The sequence below is a fragment of the Leuciscus leuciscus genome (assembly GCF_965113295.1).
Source record: "Leuciscus leuciscus genome assembly, chromosome: 7".
Taxonomy (NCBI): domain Eukaryota; kingdom Metazoa; phylum Chordata; class Actinopteri; order Cypriniformes; family Leuciscidae; genus Leuciscus; species Leuciscus leuciscus.
The window spans coordinates 726,033-742,500 of record NC_138731.1 but is presented as its reverse complement, the minus strand read 5'-3'; the positions used below and the strand labels follow the sequence as shown (position 1 = coordinate 742,500).

General features: G+C 37.7%; 2 protein-coding genes across 4 annotated transcripts in view; both read left to right on the top strand.

Annotated features, from left to right (window-relative positions):
• LOC309502698 (protein NLRC3-like) overlaps positions 1-16,468 on the top strand; it is a 98,744-nt gene that overhangs the window by 310 nt on the left and 81,966 nt on the right. For 2 of the 3 annotated variants that reach the window (XM_082175169.1, XM_082175168.1), the window contains exons 1-6: positions 1-1,838; positions 5,102-5,224; positions 5,824-5,937; positions 6,205-6,327; positions 6,554-8,434; positions 8,550-8,723. The exon at positions 1-1,838 is cut by the window's left edge and continues 310 nt beyond it. In XM_082175169.1, coding sequence (XP_082031295.1) covers positions 1,753-1,838; positions 5,102-5,224; positions 5,824-5,937; positions 6,205-6,327; positions 6,554-8,434; positions 8,550-8,723 — 2,501 coding nt within the window. In that variant the 5' untranslated portion in view covers positions 1-1,752. Of the gene's footprint in view, positions 1,839-5,101; positions 5,225-5,823; positions 5,938-6,204; positions 6,328-6,553; positions 8,435-8,549; positions 8,724-11,313; positions 11,488-12,909; positions 12,957-13,041; positions 14,860-16,468 lie in introns of those variants that run through there. The other variant, XM_082175167.1, reaches the window with a different exon arrangement.
• The window catches only part of LOC309502702 (protein NLRC3-like), a 109,356-nt gene that overhangs the window by 80,829 nt on the left and 12,059 nt on the right, over positions 1-16,468 (top strand). The window lies entirely within an intron of this gene.

Here is a 16,468-nt window from a genome sequence, read left to right as displayed (position 1 = left end):
AAAAATGTTGAACTAGTTGTCAAAATCTGTCAAGCAAATTTTACACATTTTTTTTAATCTTTTTTTTTTCTTCTTCCTGAAAATGTCTCCTAAATTGAAAGATTTCTCTCAGGTGAATGCATTATTGGAAAATTGCAACTCTGTGTTGTGGTCTATCTATATATGCTTGCCAATTGATTGTTCATGAGATGCACCTTTGAGCAATTTAGACAACTGGTTGATTGTTGGTTGAACTAACACTTTACATTCCTTCATGAGTGAGGATCAATTTCACCTGCACGATTCATCAATTCACGTTTTTGTACAAAAGGTCTAATAGAAATGTGTAAAACTATGCTTGACAGTTTATGGCAAATAGTTCAACAATTTTGCATGTAATTGCTTATGCAAGGAACTAATGCCTAGATGTTTTGAGGGGTAAGACTATTCAACAGAGAACCATCTACTATATTTTGAGGAACATGACATGAGCAATTGAAAATGTGGAAAAAAGCTGACACTTGTACATTATCAATTGCAATATGTACAAAAGCAATTGCAATTTGTTCAAAGGAATAAGAAATTGCTTTAATGATGTGCACAAGTGACTAGATGATTTGGAATTTGTACAAGTAGAATCAAGAATTGCACTTTTGATCTAAGAAATGCACCAAAGCGACTGAGAAAAACTGTATATCATATATTTCAAGATCCTATGACGTCAACACATTTATTAAATACGTTTTTATATGCAGTGTTATTGAACGTACAGTTATGATATTGTAAACTATATTAATGACCCAGTGATTTTAGATTATGAGTGTCACGCGATTGTCACAAGAATTCGCTTTTAGTTCAAGTGTGATAAATTCGACACAGTAGAAAAGGGACATTGCTGAATAATACAAAATTTTTTACTGCATTCAAATTACTACAATTTACAACAGTTTTATCACTTTTGTACATGTAAATTTACCACACATGTACTGCAGCCCGAATACTGAAACTAAAAACTAACTTACTGTAACTCTGAGCTGTGTTCATTCTGCAGTGCAGCTGATGTTCCACTGAGCTTAAAGTGACAGTTCACCCAAAAATCATCATTTACTCTCCCTCAAGTTGTTCCAAACCTGTATACATTTCTTTGTTCTGCTGTACACAAAGGAAGATATTTGGAAGAATGTTTGTAACCAAGCAGATCTAGCCACCCATTGACTACCATAGTAGGGGGAAAAAATACTATGGTAGTTAATTGGGGGCGAGATCTGCTTGGTTACAAATATTCTTTTTTTTTTTGTGAACTATCCCTTTAACAGCATTTATGCTAAATTGAGTTTAACTTTTATTGCACTGGACTTTAGTTGTATAATACCTTAGAAGTACTACAAGGAACCATATATACTGTAGTTATACGGTGGCTTTAAACGAAGCACTAGTTGTTGATGAGTGCACTAAGCTTTTTTTTTATTTAGTTCAATGTTCTGACTATAAACACTAAACTGTTGGTTATATGATGTTCATTCAATCATAAAGGAATAGGAACTTTAAATCTCAATTATATTATAATATTATGGGGAAGGTATTTCTGCAATGTCCTGCAGTTATACTACAACAAATTATGAGTATGATTCCATATACTGCAGTGTACGACTGGTTAAACCGTTTTAACCGCAGCATCTTTATACAACATAAACTGCACATTTATTACATAGATAAGTATGCAAAGCTACTCATGAATGTCTGTCTACTGTTGTTGAGGACGCTGACTCTGAAATGAGTTCTCCACCGGCTGTGTCGAGCGGTGATCAATCCGTGAAGAATCGACCCTCGGCCCTCAGTGATGTGACATCTGACCCCAGGTAAGACACTGCTCATTTCTGCAGCACATATGGATATTTTAATCCAGAGTAACTTACAGTGCATTCCTGAAGCCTGTGTGGTTGTTGAATGATTGGTGTCTCATGGTTTCCTGAACCTTCACTTTCATCGATCCTCATTGATGGAATGATCTTTCCAACCCTTCCCAAAGTGCCTTGGAATTTAAGAAACACTTAAAGACTGATTTTTTCCAAAAGCACTTGACTGAATCCCTGGAGAGCACTAACTCTCTGTATATAATTGATAAAAAAGTCTTCTCTATACTTTCACCATTTCTTCCTTTCATCACTATTATAATATGTATTTCTCTGAACAATTTTGTATTAAAGCACTTCTCAAAGTGGCTTTGGATAAGTGTCTGCTAAAGGAATAAATGTAAATCAAAGGTGTAATAAAGGTTTGAGTTCACCTTAGTCAAGTACGAGTCTTTAACCAATCGAGAGTCGCGCGTGAGCTGCGCGTCCGGTGTGCGGCCGCCTTTACAGTCCGAAAAATAGGCTACAGTATAGGTTTATAGCAAATTCAGACCAACTGCTGGTCTACACAGAGAGAAAGCCCTGTCTAGGCTCTTCTGTTGTGCCGAGCCATTCGTTAGTCTAGTTGTTTGATGAGAAAATGTAGCCTGTTGCAATGCACGCGTTAAGTTTTGTAAGCTCCGTGCAACTGCAGCAGCGGAGCACTATTATTACTAGAATATTAGAAATCTAATACTCAAGCTGTTTTCTAATTTTTCTAATTTTTCTACTCTTAATATTAAATAAAAAAACGACTGAACGAAAGACACACGGATTCTCTTGAACCACCACCGCGTTTGCAGCAGAAAACTACTGCAGTGCAGCCAAAACGCTCTGTTCGACTTATCTGAGATCCTTTACTCTTCCCTGTGGATGACCTGTGACCTATTTTCTGTAAGATCTGAATTTTTGAGTTTGAATTTTTGAGATTGAATTTTAGAAAACTGAATTTGAAGTTCCGAATTTCTTCATCTTGAAAACTTGAATCTGTATTTTTTTTAAACTGAATATTTGCAGTATAAGAATTCAGAACAAAAAAACTAGCTGTTTGTAAATACATGTCTATAAAATTCAGCCATAAAAACATTTCAATTTGTTAAATTTCAAATGTTCAATATTCGTTAAAAAAAATCTAATTCAGAACTATTTAAACTACTACCTTAAATTAAATTTTGTTAGATTACACTTGCAAATAATTCAAATTTACACAATTCAAATTAAAATCATATTGTCATATTTTAAGCTCCATAACATTTGTGCTTATTTCTGATACTTGTGACATTTTCATGGCTAAAGTCTTATTACACTGTATTTAGCACAAACTCTGCTACAATAATATATCAGCAGCATGTATGTAAAAGTTTGTAGTTTTGAGATAATGACATTTATGCGTGGTTTGTGAAAATACAAAAAAAATTGTCACTGAAATAAGGCCATGAGACCCATACTGATTATTTCTTCACAAGACTTTTGAAAATTGTATCACGTAGCCTAGAATATTTGCGCCAAAACTATGTGAAAATCACCCTGACTGCTCATTCAGATAAGACAATATATTGATTTAAAATTTGTAAGACGTGTTTTGTGTAAGAAAGCTTTATGCGAAGGGGCGTAAACACATCATTAATATGTATGGCTTTAACAGCTGAGAAAGACAAAGACACTCCCCTAATGCCCTATTAGGAGCTATCAGGCCCTGTCATTCAGAGCAACCTTGCACAAAGAATGAGGAGATTTAAAAAAGAATGGCTTTTAGATTGTTTGGATTTATTTACAACACAACATAATCCAAAGATACACAACAAATGACAAAAAAGCACATTATTGAAAACAATGATCCAAAGACAGAGACCTTTGTGCCATTCCTAAAAACATTGTACATACCTTTCATTTCCAAGGTGTTTGATTTTCACTTTACCATGTTCATGTACAGAGACTGACCTGAAAAAAAACAACCAAAAACTGTCAACATACTGATATCAAGAGAAACTATAGGGCAGCACAATTTGGGAATAGATTTCAGATTTTTCTGGTTAAAATTTATTTTTAAAATTCACAGAATACACACACACACACACACACACACACAAATGTTTCCAACAATATATAATGAACAGGTTTGTTGTGCCTTGTAGGCATAGGCTATGCGCAGTGCTGCATAAAATAATAATAACAATAAATTAAATCTTCCAAAAGATTTCAGTAACAACTACGCTAGAGAAAAATATATTGATTACAATATAAAAACATGAAGCCTATTGTTTGGTGCGTTTTGCTTTTCAAACGCACAGCGTGCTCCAAAATATGAAACATTCAAACGCAGAGCGCGCTCCAAAATATGATACATTATGGTTACCATATTATACATATCTACGCTTGAGCAGATATCCACAAACACAGTAACGGTTCAACTGCAATGTGAAGTTTATGCAACAATAACATAAACTAATAATTAAGAATTTCTTACCTTACATCTGTCTTGTCTTCAAATCGCGTTCTTCTTCTTCTGAGGTAAATCCAATGTAAGCTCACGGCGTGTCTTCCAAACTCGACGAAAAGCAGAGACTTATGAAGTTTGGTGCTTTGTTTTTGAGGTAACGAGCGCGTTCGCGTTCCTTCACGTGGAGATTTGCATGTGAATATCTTTTGCGCGAGTGGGCGTGGTCAAATTAAAAATAATGAGCAAGGGTTTGAGACCCTGGACATCTTGTTGGTTTTATACAAATTATTTAAACAGAGAATATTTGTTTTCAGTTTGAATCTGATCATTTAAAAGTACACACTTAAATGTTTATAAAGGTATATGGCTCATAAATGTGTGACAAGTATTCGCTGAGTTTTGTTTCAGTTTATAGACGTGCTCAAGAAAAAAAAAGTTCACCGAGACGGAGAGTCAGAATGCACACTCTGTTTATTCTCTTAATTTTACAAAAGCACAATGTTTTGATTTGATTGTAAGTGCACAAATACAAAATTAGACATATCACAGATTCTTTTTTCATATTTCTTTTTTCTGTATAACCATAAATGACGGAGTAATTTAAGTTTATTGTGCTACAATGTGAAGAAAATCCAGCAAAACGCGGGGGCGTGTTTGCCGACCCCAGAGGGTTAAAGCTATACCATAAAACAGGAACCAGTTCTTTAGACAAGAGATTAAATGACAAACAACAAATAGGTCTAAAATTCCAATTCCTAAAGTAATTTCTTTTTTTTAAATCTTTTGGTAGTATCAGCAGGATGAAGAGACAGAGATCAGAATCTCCCGAACCCAGTGGTGTGTCTGTGAAGAGTAACAGATCCATGATGGAACCCCATACATTCAGTGATGCTACAGTGACCTCTGACCTGAGGTAAGAACTAGCTGTTTTAGCATTTGGCAGAAACTTTTATCTAAATAACAGAGGTTTAAATGTTGATGTTTAATTGAAAATCGTTGGTTTGATATCACCTGTGTTTGCCTTAGTTGAGCTCTTTACCCTTGACTTTTTGACATCAGTTTTTTGATTCTCTGGCTACTTTAACTGTGTTTTTGTTAACTGTGTCCAGGAGAAGACCAAGAAACATCGAGAATATGTTGCATGTTGCTTTATTTAAGTGGCGGTGACTGTAGTTGCTGATCCAGTGAAAATCCTTAGTGTACTCAAATTAAATAATTTCACAGTAATAATATGCTCACATTATTAGCACATTATAAATATTAGTTTATACATTTTATAAAGTTTATAAACTATTGAGGCAGTTGATTTCTGCAAACGAAATGAGTTAACTCGAGTTTTCATTTAGTGCCTGGTATTTTTACAGTAACTTACTGTAGATTACAGTAAAGAACTGTACAATTAACAGTAAATAACTGGCAACAGTGTTGCTAGTATTTTACCATTAATTTGCGAGACAATGTTTTACAGTGTATGTAAAATGCTGTTTTTGTCTATCTTCTTGGTATTTTAAGTAGGAAGAGACAGAGATCAGAATCTCCAGAACCCAGTGGTGTGTCTGTGAAGAGTAACAGATCCATAATGGAACTCCATACATTCAGTGATGCTACAGTGACCTCTGACCTCAGGTAAAAACTAGCTATTTTAGCATTTTGCAGACACTTTTATCCAAAGTGACTGACAGCATATTCCAGAAGCCTGCAGTTGGTGAGTGAGCGGCATCTCTGGTACCATCTCAGAGAGGCACAGTCATTTTCTTGAAAATTTTACTATACCTCAATGGAAACATCTTACCATCTAATCTTCAAAATTTGTATTACATAACTAGTAAAGTCATTTATATTGTATATAGCTATACAACAAATATATGTCAAATGTTGTTTTGTTCTTCTCAGTATCAGTAGGAGGAAGAGACAGAGATCAGATTCTCCAAAACCCAGCGGTGTGTCTGTGAAGAGTAACAGATCCATGATGGAACCCCATACATTCAGTGATGCAAGAATGACCCTTGAGCCTTTGTTAGTATAAACTTGTACTTGCTGTTTTACTGTAGTGCAGTGTTAGATTAATAATTATTTAAGAAACTCAATGAAATAACACCTAAATGTACTCTAAAATATGCAACATATGCTCTGCACGGGGGGTGTCAAAATCATATCCAGTAACCAATTTATTTCTGATGGTCTCCAACAGTCATTGTAATCACTGTATCCGTGCTCTTTTATTTTGATTTTTTCTTTTCAGCAGGAGGGAGATTCATGGGATGATCAGATCTGTGCCATCCTCTTCATCCCACTATCAGACCCATATCAGGCAGGACAAAACTGAAGCAGTCCTGCAGACACACAGACAGACTGGAGACCTGCAGAGAGTCAAAGACCAGCACAAAACCAGCATGAAGAACAAGTACGAGAGATTATTTGAGGGAATCAAACAACAGGGGAATCAAACCCTCCTGAACAGGATCTACACACAGCTCTACATCATAGAGGGAGAGAGAGGAGTGAATGAAGAACATGAGGTTTTACAGATGGAGAAAACTGCCAGAACACAACACTCACAAGACACTCCAATCTACTGCAATGACATATTTAAAGCCTCTCCTGAACCAGGACGTGAGAAAGCGCAAATCAAGACTGTTTTTACTAAAGGCATCGCTGGATTTGGGAAAACTGTCTCTGTGCAGAAGTTCATTCTGGACTGGGCAGAGGGAAAAGCCAATCAGGATGCAGATTTCATGTTTGTGCTTCCATTACGAGAGCTGAACATGATCCGAGATCATCAGTACAGTCTTCACAGACTTCTGCTGGACTTTCATCCTGAACTTCAGTATCTGGACTCAAAGATTTATGAGGAGTGTAAAGTTGTGTTCATCTTTGATGGTCTGGATGAAAGCAGAATCCCACTGATGTTTTCAGATGCTCAGAAAGTTTCTGATGTGACTGAGACTTCATCAGTGGGTGTGTTGATGTCAAACCTCATGAAAGGAGATCTGCTTCCCTCGGCTCTCATCTGGATCACCTCCAGACCAGCAGCAGCCAATCAGATCCCCTCCAAATACATCAACCGTCTGACAGAGATTCAGGGATTCGATGAGCGTCAGAAGGAAGAATATTTCAGAAAGAGAATCAGTGATGAGCATCAAGCCAGCAGAATCATCTCACACATCCGAAGAGCAAGAAGCCTCCACATCATGTGCCACATACCCGTCTTCTGCTGGATCTCATCCACTGTGTTTCAAAAGCTCCTGAAAGAAGATCTGAGTGCAGAAATACCTCAAACTCTGACTGAAATGTACATCCACTTCCTGCTGATTCAGATCAACATGAGGAATCAGAAGTATGAAGAGAGAGTTCCAGAGAAACTCCTGCAGTCCAACAGAGAAGTGATCGTTAAACTTGCTGAAGTGGCTTTCCATCAGCTAATGAAGGGCAATATGATGTTCTATGAGGAGGACCTGAGAGAGAGCGGCATAGACGTCACTGACGCCTCAGTGTATTCTGGGATTTGCACTGAGATCTTTAAGGAAGAATCTGTGATTCATCAGAGGAAAGTCTACAGCTTCATTCATCTGAGTGTTCAAGAGTTTCTCGCTGCTTTCTATGCATTTTATCATTATGTAATCAAAAATGTTGACACATTGCAGTTCTGTGATGTGATGCATAATCTGCATAGAGATGCAGTAAATAAAGCCCTTGAGAGTGAGAATGGACACCTGGATCTGTTCTTGCGGTTCCTGCTGGGTGTCTCACTGGAGTCCAATCAGAGACTCTTACAGGATCTACTGACTCACACAGAGAACAGTTTAGAGAGCATCAAGAGAACCACACAGTACATTAAAGAGAAGATCAATGATGGACATGGACTCTCCACTGAAAGATCCATCAATCTGTTCCTCTGTCTGCTGGAAGTGAAAGATCAGACTCTGTCCAGAGACATTCAGGAGTTTGTGAAATCAGACAAAGACTCAGACAAGAAACTCTCTCCTTCTCACTGCTCAACAATCGCCTACATGCTTCAGATGTCAGAAGAGGTGCTGGATGACCTGGACCTCAAGAAATACAACACATCAGATGAGGGTAGAAGAAGACTGATACCAGCTGTGGTCAACTGCAGGAAAGCACTGTGAGTGTTTAATCATGTCTTAATAATATCATTTAAATATGTTTTACAAAAATGAAGCTGATATTATTGAAATAGTTGAAGAATGAGGTTTAGGATGTGTTTTTCTCTCCTTCAGCCTTGTTGGTTGTAATTTTACTACTCAGTGTTGTAAGAGTTTGTCATCAGCTCTACAATCCTCAAACTCTGTCCTGAGAGAGCTGGATCTGAGTAACAATGACCTGCAGGATTCAGGAGTGAAGCTGCTCTCGGATGCATTGCAGAGTCCAAACTGTCAGCTGGAGATACTGAGGTGTGCAAAATTTTATCTTTTGATATCTTAGTTGATATCTTAGTAGTTTGAATAATATAGGTGGAATATTTAGCACTAATATGGATTCATTTTTAGGGATTCAAGCATAGAAATGAATGAATTTTAGCACTTTGATTAAGGAAATTTCAGCAGTTCCAATTAAGGTTCTGTTAAGTTTTGTTAAGTTAAAAACTTTTAGATAGAATGCTACAAATAATCATGTTTTCAAAATTTTATGTTTTTAGGTTCCCAAAAACGTTTTTGTTGTGTAAATGAACGGCCACAACCCATAAAAGGTTTTCAATTTTTATTTGAAATCAGTGTAGCGTAAACAGTCCTTCAGAGTGTTAAAGGTGACCTATTATGCCCATTTTCACATGATGCAATATAAATCTCTGATGTCCTCAGAATGTGGCTGTGAAGTTTCAGCTCAAAATACCACCCAGATTTTTTATTATAGCTTGTCAAAGTTGCCCCTGTGGGAAAACGCTCCATTTTTTTGTGTGTCCCTTTAAATGCAAATGAGCTGGAACAACATAACAGCCGAATTTCTCTCAGGCAAAATGTCAATAATACTCTGTAGCGGAGTGCAGCCTTACATGTTTGAACCAGAGTCAGACTCAAATGGAGAGACTCAGGAAGAGGCTGCAAATATTAGACTGTACATGGACGTTTCTGAATGGTTAGTGGATACATTTATGTAACTTAGTTGTTGTGGAGTTACTTTGATTCATCTCATAGACTAGCCTGTACCGTCATGTTAATCTAGAAAAAACTGTTGTATATGTGCTTGTGTGGGAACTGTATTAGGATGCCCACAGAGCCAGAACATATATGCTGCATGGAGATCATTTAGTTTATGGTTATCTCTAGACTGAGATTCAAATGTTTATTCTTGATGTCTATGTGTTTCTAAACTTTTATTATGCACAACGTATTTAAAAGTCAAAATTCATAATATCTGACATGTAGTAAAACAGTGATGATAGTGAAAAATTTAATTATTTTAATCGCAATAAGCCACTTTCTTTTGGTGATGAGATTTGTGAATCAGTTCACTTTGTAATGATTAAAAATTTATCAGCATCAATAAATAACCAACAGCATCTGGTCATCTGTGTTTTTGTCTTCCTTTGTAGTCATTGTAGTCAGTTGTAGTTCTTGTGTTTCTCTTTCCTTCAGGGATTCTGCTTGTTAACAGCAGGTGTTCATCACTAATGCTCAATCATCACTTAATTATCTCATTAACTTCAACACTGCTTCAGTGTTATTTGAACACTCTTTAGTGTGGACACATAAGAACACTGAGCAGTGTTCATTTAATACTGGGGAGTTTACTGTGTAATGAGAAAAACTCTGAAACATAGATAAGTAAAAAAAATTGTACTCAGGGCATCTTTGTAGGTTTAGAGACATATTAATAGGTATAAATTAGTAGTTTTCCTGGTTTCACTTTATTTTGATGGTCCCTTTAACACGTTCTGTTGACTATAAGTAACATTGCACCTACATGTCTACTAACTCTCATTAACTCATTAGTTAATAGATTGGTAGGGTTAGGGTTAGATTAAGTTGACATGAAGTTGCAAAAATACTTACAGTCAGTAGAGTGTCTGTTGGAGGACCATCACAATAAAGTGTTTGCAGATATTAAGCAGACAGTCTACTAATACTTCAATGAAAGTTAGTTGACATATAGTTGCAAAGTTACTTATAGTCAACAGCACGTTCAAAAGGGACCATCAAAATAAAGTGTTACCGTTTTCCTTAGGCTATGTTCACACTTAGCGTCTTTTTTCAAACTGCCAGCGTCTGTTCTACATTATAACCCTATGGAGTAAACCGTTTTTTCAAAAAAGTCCTGAGCGCTTTTTTAGACGCCACCGCCGGCGTCTTTTTCTGCAGCTCAGAGCGTCTTTTTAAGTTGAAAAAAGTTCAACTTTTCTGAAAAGAACGCCCTACGTCAAGCGCCTTTTTGACAGCTGACCAATGACAAGCGAGTAGCGAGACCTGTCGTTTCCATAACAACAAGACAACAAGAACAACTGTCTGTCGTGCACCCACAAACGTCTTTGTGAACCGACATTCTCCTCCCCGGTAACTTCAAAAGCCAACGCAAGAGCCAACTTTCTCTTTCTCGAAATTTTTTGCATCACACAGCACTAGGCTACTGTTCCAGCTCTTGTTATAGCAACAAGAGACGCGCTCGGCTGCTATTTGTAACCGAACGCTGCCAACTTGTCAACTTTTTCTTGTCAAAAAAGACGCTAAGTGTGAACATAGCCTTAGACTGTTTCGTGTGTTTTAGGTTTTCAGGCTGTATGGTGACAGAGGAAGGCTGTGGTTGTGTGTCTGTAGATGATCAGTCTGTTGATGTGTGTGTCTGTAGATGATCAGTCTGTTGATGTGTGTCTGTAGATGATCAGTCTGTTGATGTGTGTCTGTAGATGATCAGTCTGTTGATGTGTGTTTGTAGATGATCAGTCTGTTGATGTGTGTGTCTGTAGATGATCAGTCTGTTGATGTGTCTGTAGATGATCAGTCTGTTGATGTGTGTTTGTAGATGATCTAACTGTGTGTGTGTCTGTAGGTTGTCGGGCTGTATGGTGACTGAGGAAGGCTGTGGTTATGTGTCTTCAGCTCTGAGTTCAAACCCCTCACACCTGAGAGAGCTGGATCTGAGCTACAATCACCCAGGAGAATCAGGAGTTCAGCTGCTCAATGACAAACTCAATGATCCAAACTGCTCACTGAATATTCTCAAGTATGTTTAGCAGTTATGACTCATATGTGTTTCTGTATGTGATTGAGGTCACCTAAGTCTGGCCACACGATAAAAGATTTTAAGCCAGATTTAGGGCCCGATTTACAACCACAACGTTCTGGGGGGTGTGGTCCGATTCAAGGCTTCTTTTTCTTTTTGTCCAAACAATCCTCAATTGTGTGGCATAATTATGATTTTTGTACTGCTTTAGATCGCATTGGAGCCCGCACAATCCCAAATCGTAAATATCAAACATGTTTGATATTTACTACTCTTGAACGGGCTGCCTCTGACGTGATACCCGCGATTAGCCAATGAGAACGAGCAAGCTTCACCAACTGGATGTTGCCACAAAAGTGGAGCATTGAGAAAGAAGATCGCCCATATTTTGTTTCTACTATGTTTTCTTCCCGTAAGACAAAACAAATTTTGGATTTTGTTTAAGCTTCCGCAAGAACCAATGAGGTTCATTCTCGTGTTACGCAGCACATTTGAGCTTCAGCAAGAACCACTGAGGTTCATTCTTGTGTTACGCAGCACGTTTGAGCTTCAGCAAGAACCAATGAGGTTCATTCTCATGTTACGCATCACATTTGAGCTTCAGCAAGAACCACTGAGGTTCATTCTCATGTTACGCAGCACGTTTGAGCTTCAGCAAGAGCCAATGAGGTTAATTCTTGTCTTACGCAGCACGTTTGAGCTTCAGCAAGAACCAATGAGGTTCATTCTTGTGTTACGCAGCACGTTTGAGCTTCAGCAAGAACCAATGAGGTTCATTCTCGTGTTACGCAGCACGTTTGAGCTTCTGCAAGAACCACTGAGGTTCATTCTCATGTTACGCAGCACGTTTGAGCTTCAGTGAGAACCACTGAGATTCATTCTCATGTTACGCAGCATGTTTGAGCTTCAGCAAGAACCAATGAGGTTCATTCTCGTGTTACGCAGCACGTTTGAGCTTCAGCGAGAACCAATGAGGTTCATTCTCGTGTTACGCAGCACGTTTGAGCTTCAGCAAGAACCAATGAGGTTCATTCTCGTGTTACACAGCACGTTTGAGCTTTAGCAAGAGCCAATGAGATTCATTCTCTTGTTACGCATCACATTTGAGCTTCAGAAAGAACCAATAAGATTCATTCTCGTGTTACGCAGCACGTTTGAGCTTCAGAAAGAACTAATGGATCTTGAAAAGTTTTGTTGCACTTTCAATGGAGGGACAGAAATCACTCAGGCGTCATTAAAAATATCTTAATTTGTGTTTCAAAGATAATCTGATGGGTCTGATGGGTTTAGGATGACATGAGGGAGAGTAAATGATGACAGAATTTTCATTGTCTTTCAATTAAGATTAGCATACTCCTAATTTAACAATCTTTCATCATAACAAATCATTTTTGTTTGTGTATATGATTTGTCAATGTATAGTTTGGACCATGGAGGACATTTCAGAAACAAACCAGGACTGAGAAAATGTAAGTCCTCTCATGCACACACAAACACACACCTCTCCATATTTAATGATGTCATAGTTGTTCTGAACTGTTTTTCTGTGTTCAGATGCCTGTGGTCTCACACTGGATATAAACACAGCACACACTCAACTCATTCTGTCTGAGGACAACAGAAAGGCAACATGTGTGAAAGATTATCAGCCGTATCCTGATCATCCAGAGAGATTTGAGCACCAGGAGCAGATTCTGTGTCGAGAGAGTCTGACTGGACGCTGTTACTGGGAGGTTAAATGGAGTGGCTCAGGTCATGTAGCAGTGACATATAAAGAAATCAGCAGGAAAAGTGGGATTGATTGTTGGTTTGGACTCAATGAAAAGTCCTGGAGTCTGTATTGTTCTGATAAGAATTACACTGTCTGGTTCAATAATAACAGCACTGATGTATCTGGGCCTTCAGCCCGCTCTAATAGAGTAGGAGTGTATGTGGACGTGTCGGCCGGCACTCTGTCCTTCTACAGCGTCTCTGACACACACACACTCACACACATATACACATTCAACACCACATTCACTGGACCCCTCTATGCTGGATTTGGGGTTTATCCTGAATCTTCAGTGTCTCTGTGTCAGATTTAACAACCTCCTGTGAGGAACGTCAGAAGCACTTTTCCACCTCAGAGCAAAAAAACCAAAAGGTTATTACGATATTATATATTGTCAATGCAATTTTCTCACAATTGTGACATCAATTAATAGTCACAGTTGTAAGAAATAGAGTTGCAATTGTGAGCTATTGTCACAATGTATGAGGTTACTTTGCAAAAAACAAGTCAGATTTTAATACAAATTTGCAGTGTGAGATATAGTTATGAGAAGTAGTTGGAATTCTGAGATATAAAGTCACATTGTAAGATATAAAGTCACAATTACCACAACAAGGTTCCCCTTCAATGAGCTTTGGAGTACAACTTCACAAGTGCAAAAAAGAGATGAGATTGGTCACATCATGTTGGTAATATGAATGAATTACAGGACCCTTCAGAATATTTTGTGAAGATGCTCACACAGTAACGTATAATGTATCGTATAATGTATTGTATAATGTTTCTATAGAGTAGGTGGTAACTTGGCTTAGCTATCACCTCCTCTATAGAAACATTATACCTAAGCTAAACTGAAATATATAGCTCAATTAAAGTAGATAGTTCATCTACTTACAGTATATGGCAAAAGTAGCTGGTACAAACTTTATCAAGCTATAATTTGATCTAATACGTTTATTAGAAAACAAAAGCTTCTCTAAAAGTACAACAGATTAATTTAATTGTCATTTTCTCGCTCTCTGTGTGTGTGTTTTGAAAATTACCTCACAGAAAGGTGTATGTTTATTTCTGTTTAGTTTCATTGTGTTTTGGTTCTGTTTTCCCTGCTCTAGTTTGCCTGTGTTCCCTGATCTTATTAGTTTCCATAGTTCCTAATTAATTCACGCACCTGTTCTCTTTTCTGTTGATAACTCCCCTGTGTATTTATGCCCTCAGTTTACTCCAGGGCCAGTTCTAGACATCTGGACATCTAGGCAAAATGTATGCTGGAGCCCTCCAGCACCACACCGCTCCTAATAAAAAGCACTTGAAAAAAATATGATTCCATACCCTTTTATATATACAACATTTGTTTTTTTTTTTTTGGTTTTTTTACTTAAATGTCCATATTAATCAAACTTTAAAAAAAACTTTTTTTTTGCAGTATTTTGTTCAGTAATTTAGCAGTTCCTTGTTTTATAATTTTTCCTAGCGGGGCATATATGGGCCATTCTACAGAATTGGTGCAAACTGCTGTCCCTCTGTCAGGTCCGGGTTGAGGAAGGAGAAAAGCCAAGCGAAGTACCAAAATAACAAAGGTTTATTAACAGGCGGTAACTCAACAGTGTGCTGGTGCACAAACAATAACCGACAAAAGACAAGTGAAGACCAGGAACTTATATACACACACAGATGAACACAAGACAGGTGATGCAGATGATGATAATGATGAACAGGTGGGTAATTGAGGGAGTGAGTTCAGGTGTGGAGACAAGGAGGATTCTGGGAAGTGTAGTGAACAGGACGAAGACAGACAGTGAATGTGACACCCTCATCCAAAAAACACATTTGAAAAGCATTTAATTATTAAAATCTTAGATGTTTACTAAGATCCTTCAATTATCTATTGAAACCCACAATAATATTTAAGATATCAGTAAGCTTTATATATATAAAATAATCATTTATGGGCTACTTTCAATTAAGGGGTGGCTGTCCCAACCCCTAACCCCTAAATTTCAACTTGTGAAAATGATATTGAAAAAATTTTTGCAAATTTTTCCATTCTTGTTTTAAAAAAAATATTTAAAAAAAATATATTTTTAAAAAAAATATTTATTTTATTTTTAAATCATGAAACTTTATCTAAAAAAAACGTGTCCTGCATTTTCATGTCACTACCAAAACAGTGAATGTTGTAGTCCATTGGCTGAGACTGATTTTAACCCTCTGAGGTCGAGAAACGCGCCGACGCGTTTTGCTGGATTTTTTTCACATAGCAGCAACATAAACTTAAATTACTCCGTCATTTATGGTTATACAGAAAAAAGAAATATAAAAAAATAATCTGTGATATTTCTACTTTTGTATGTGTCCACTTACAATCAAATCAAAACATTGTGCTTTTGTAAAATAAAGAAAATAAACAGGGTGTGCGTTCTGCCTCTCCGTCGCGGTGAACTTTTTTTTCTTGAGCATGTCTATAAACTGAAACAAAACTCAGCGAATACTTGTCACACATTTATGAGCCATACACCTTTATACACATTTAAGTGTGTACTTTTAAATGATCGGATTCAAACTGAAAACAAATATTCTCTGTTTAAGTAATTTGTATAAAACCAACAGGATGTCCAGTATCTCAAACGCTTGCTAATTACTTTTTAATTCGACACACCCACTCGCGCAAAAGAGATTCACATGCAAATCTCCACATGGAACGCGAACGCCCTCGTTACCTCAAACACAAAACACCAAAACACTTCACAAGTCTCTGCTTTTCGTCGAGTTTGGAAGACACGTCTGAGCTTACATTGGATTTACATCAGAAGAAGAAGAACGCGATTTGAAGACAAGAAAGATGTAAGGTAAGAAATCGCCTCGGTTACGACTGTAACCTCGGTTCCCTGAAGAGGGAACGAGCGTTGCGTCGAAAAGCTGACGCTATGGGAACGCTTTGCGTGATGACGTCTTGAAGCACATGTAAAATCAGTCCAATGGTGTGGCGGAACGTCAGAGGCGGGTGACGTCACGTACCAGGAAGCTATAAAAGCCGGCCCGAAACAGAAAACGAAAGCTTCGTAAAGTCTGAAGTCGCGCTGACAGGCATGAAGGAGATATGGCAAGGCGACGCAACGCTCGTTCCCTCTTCAGGGAACCGAGGTTACAGTCGTAACCGAGGCGTTCCCTTTCAAGGGAACTCCCGTTGCGTCGAAAAGCTGACGCTATGGG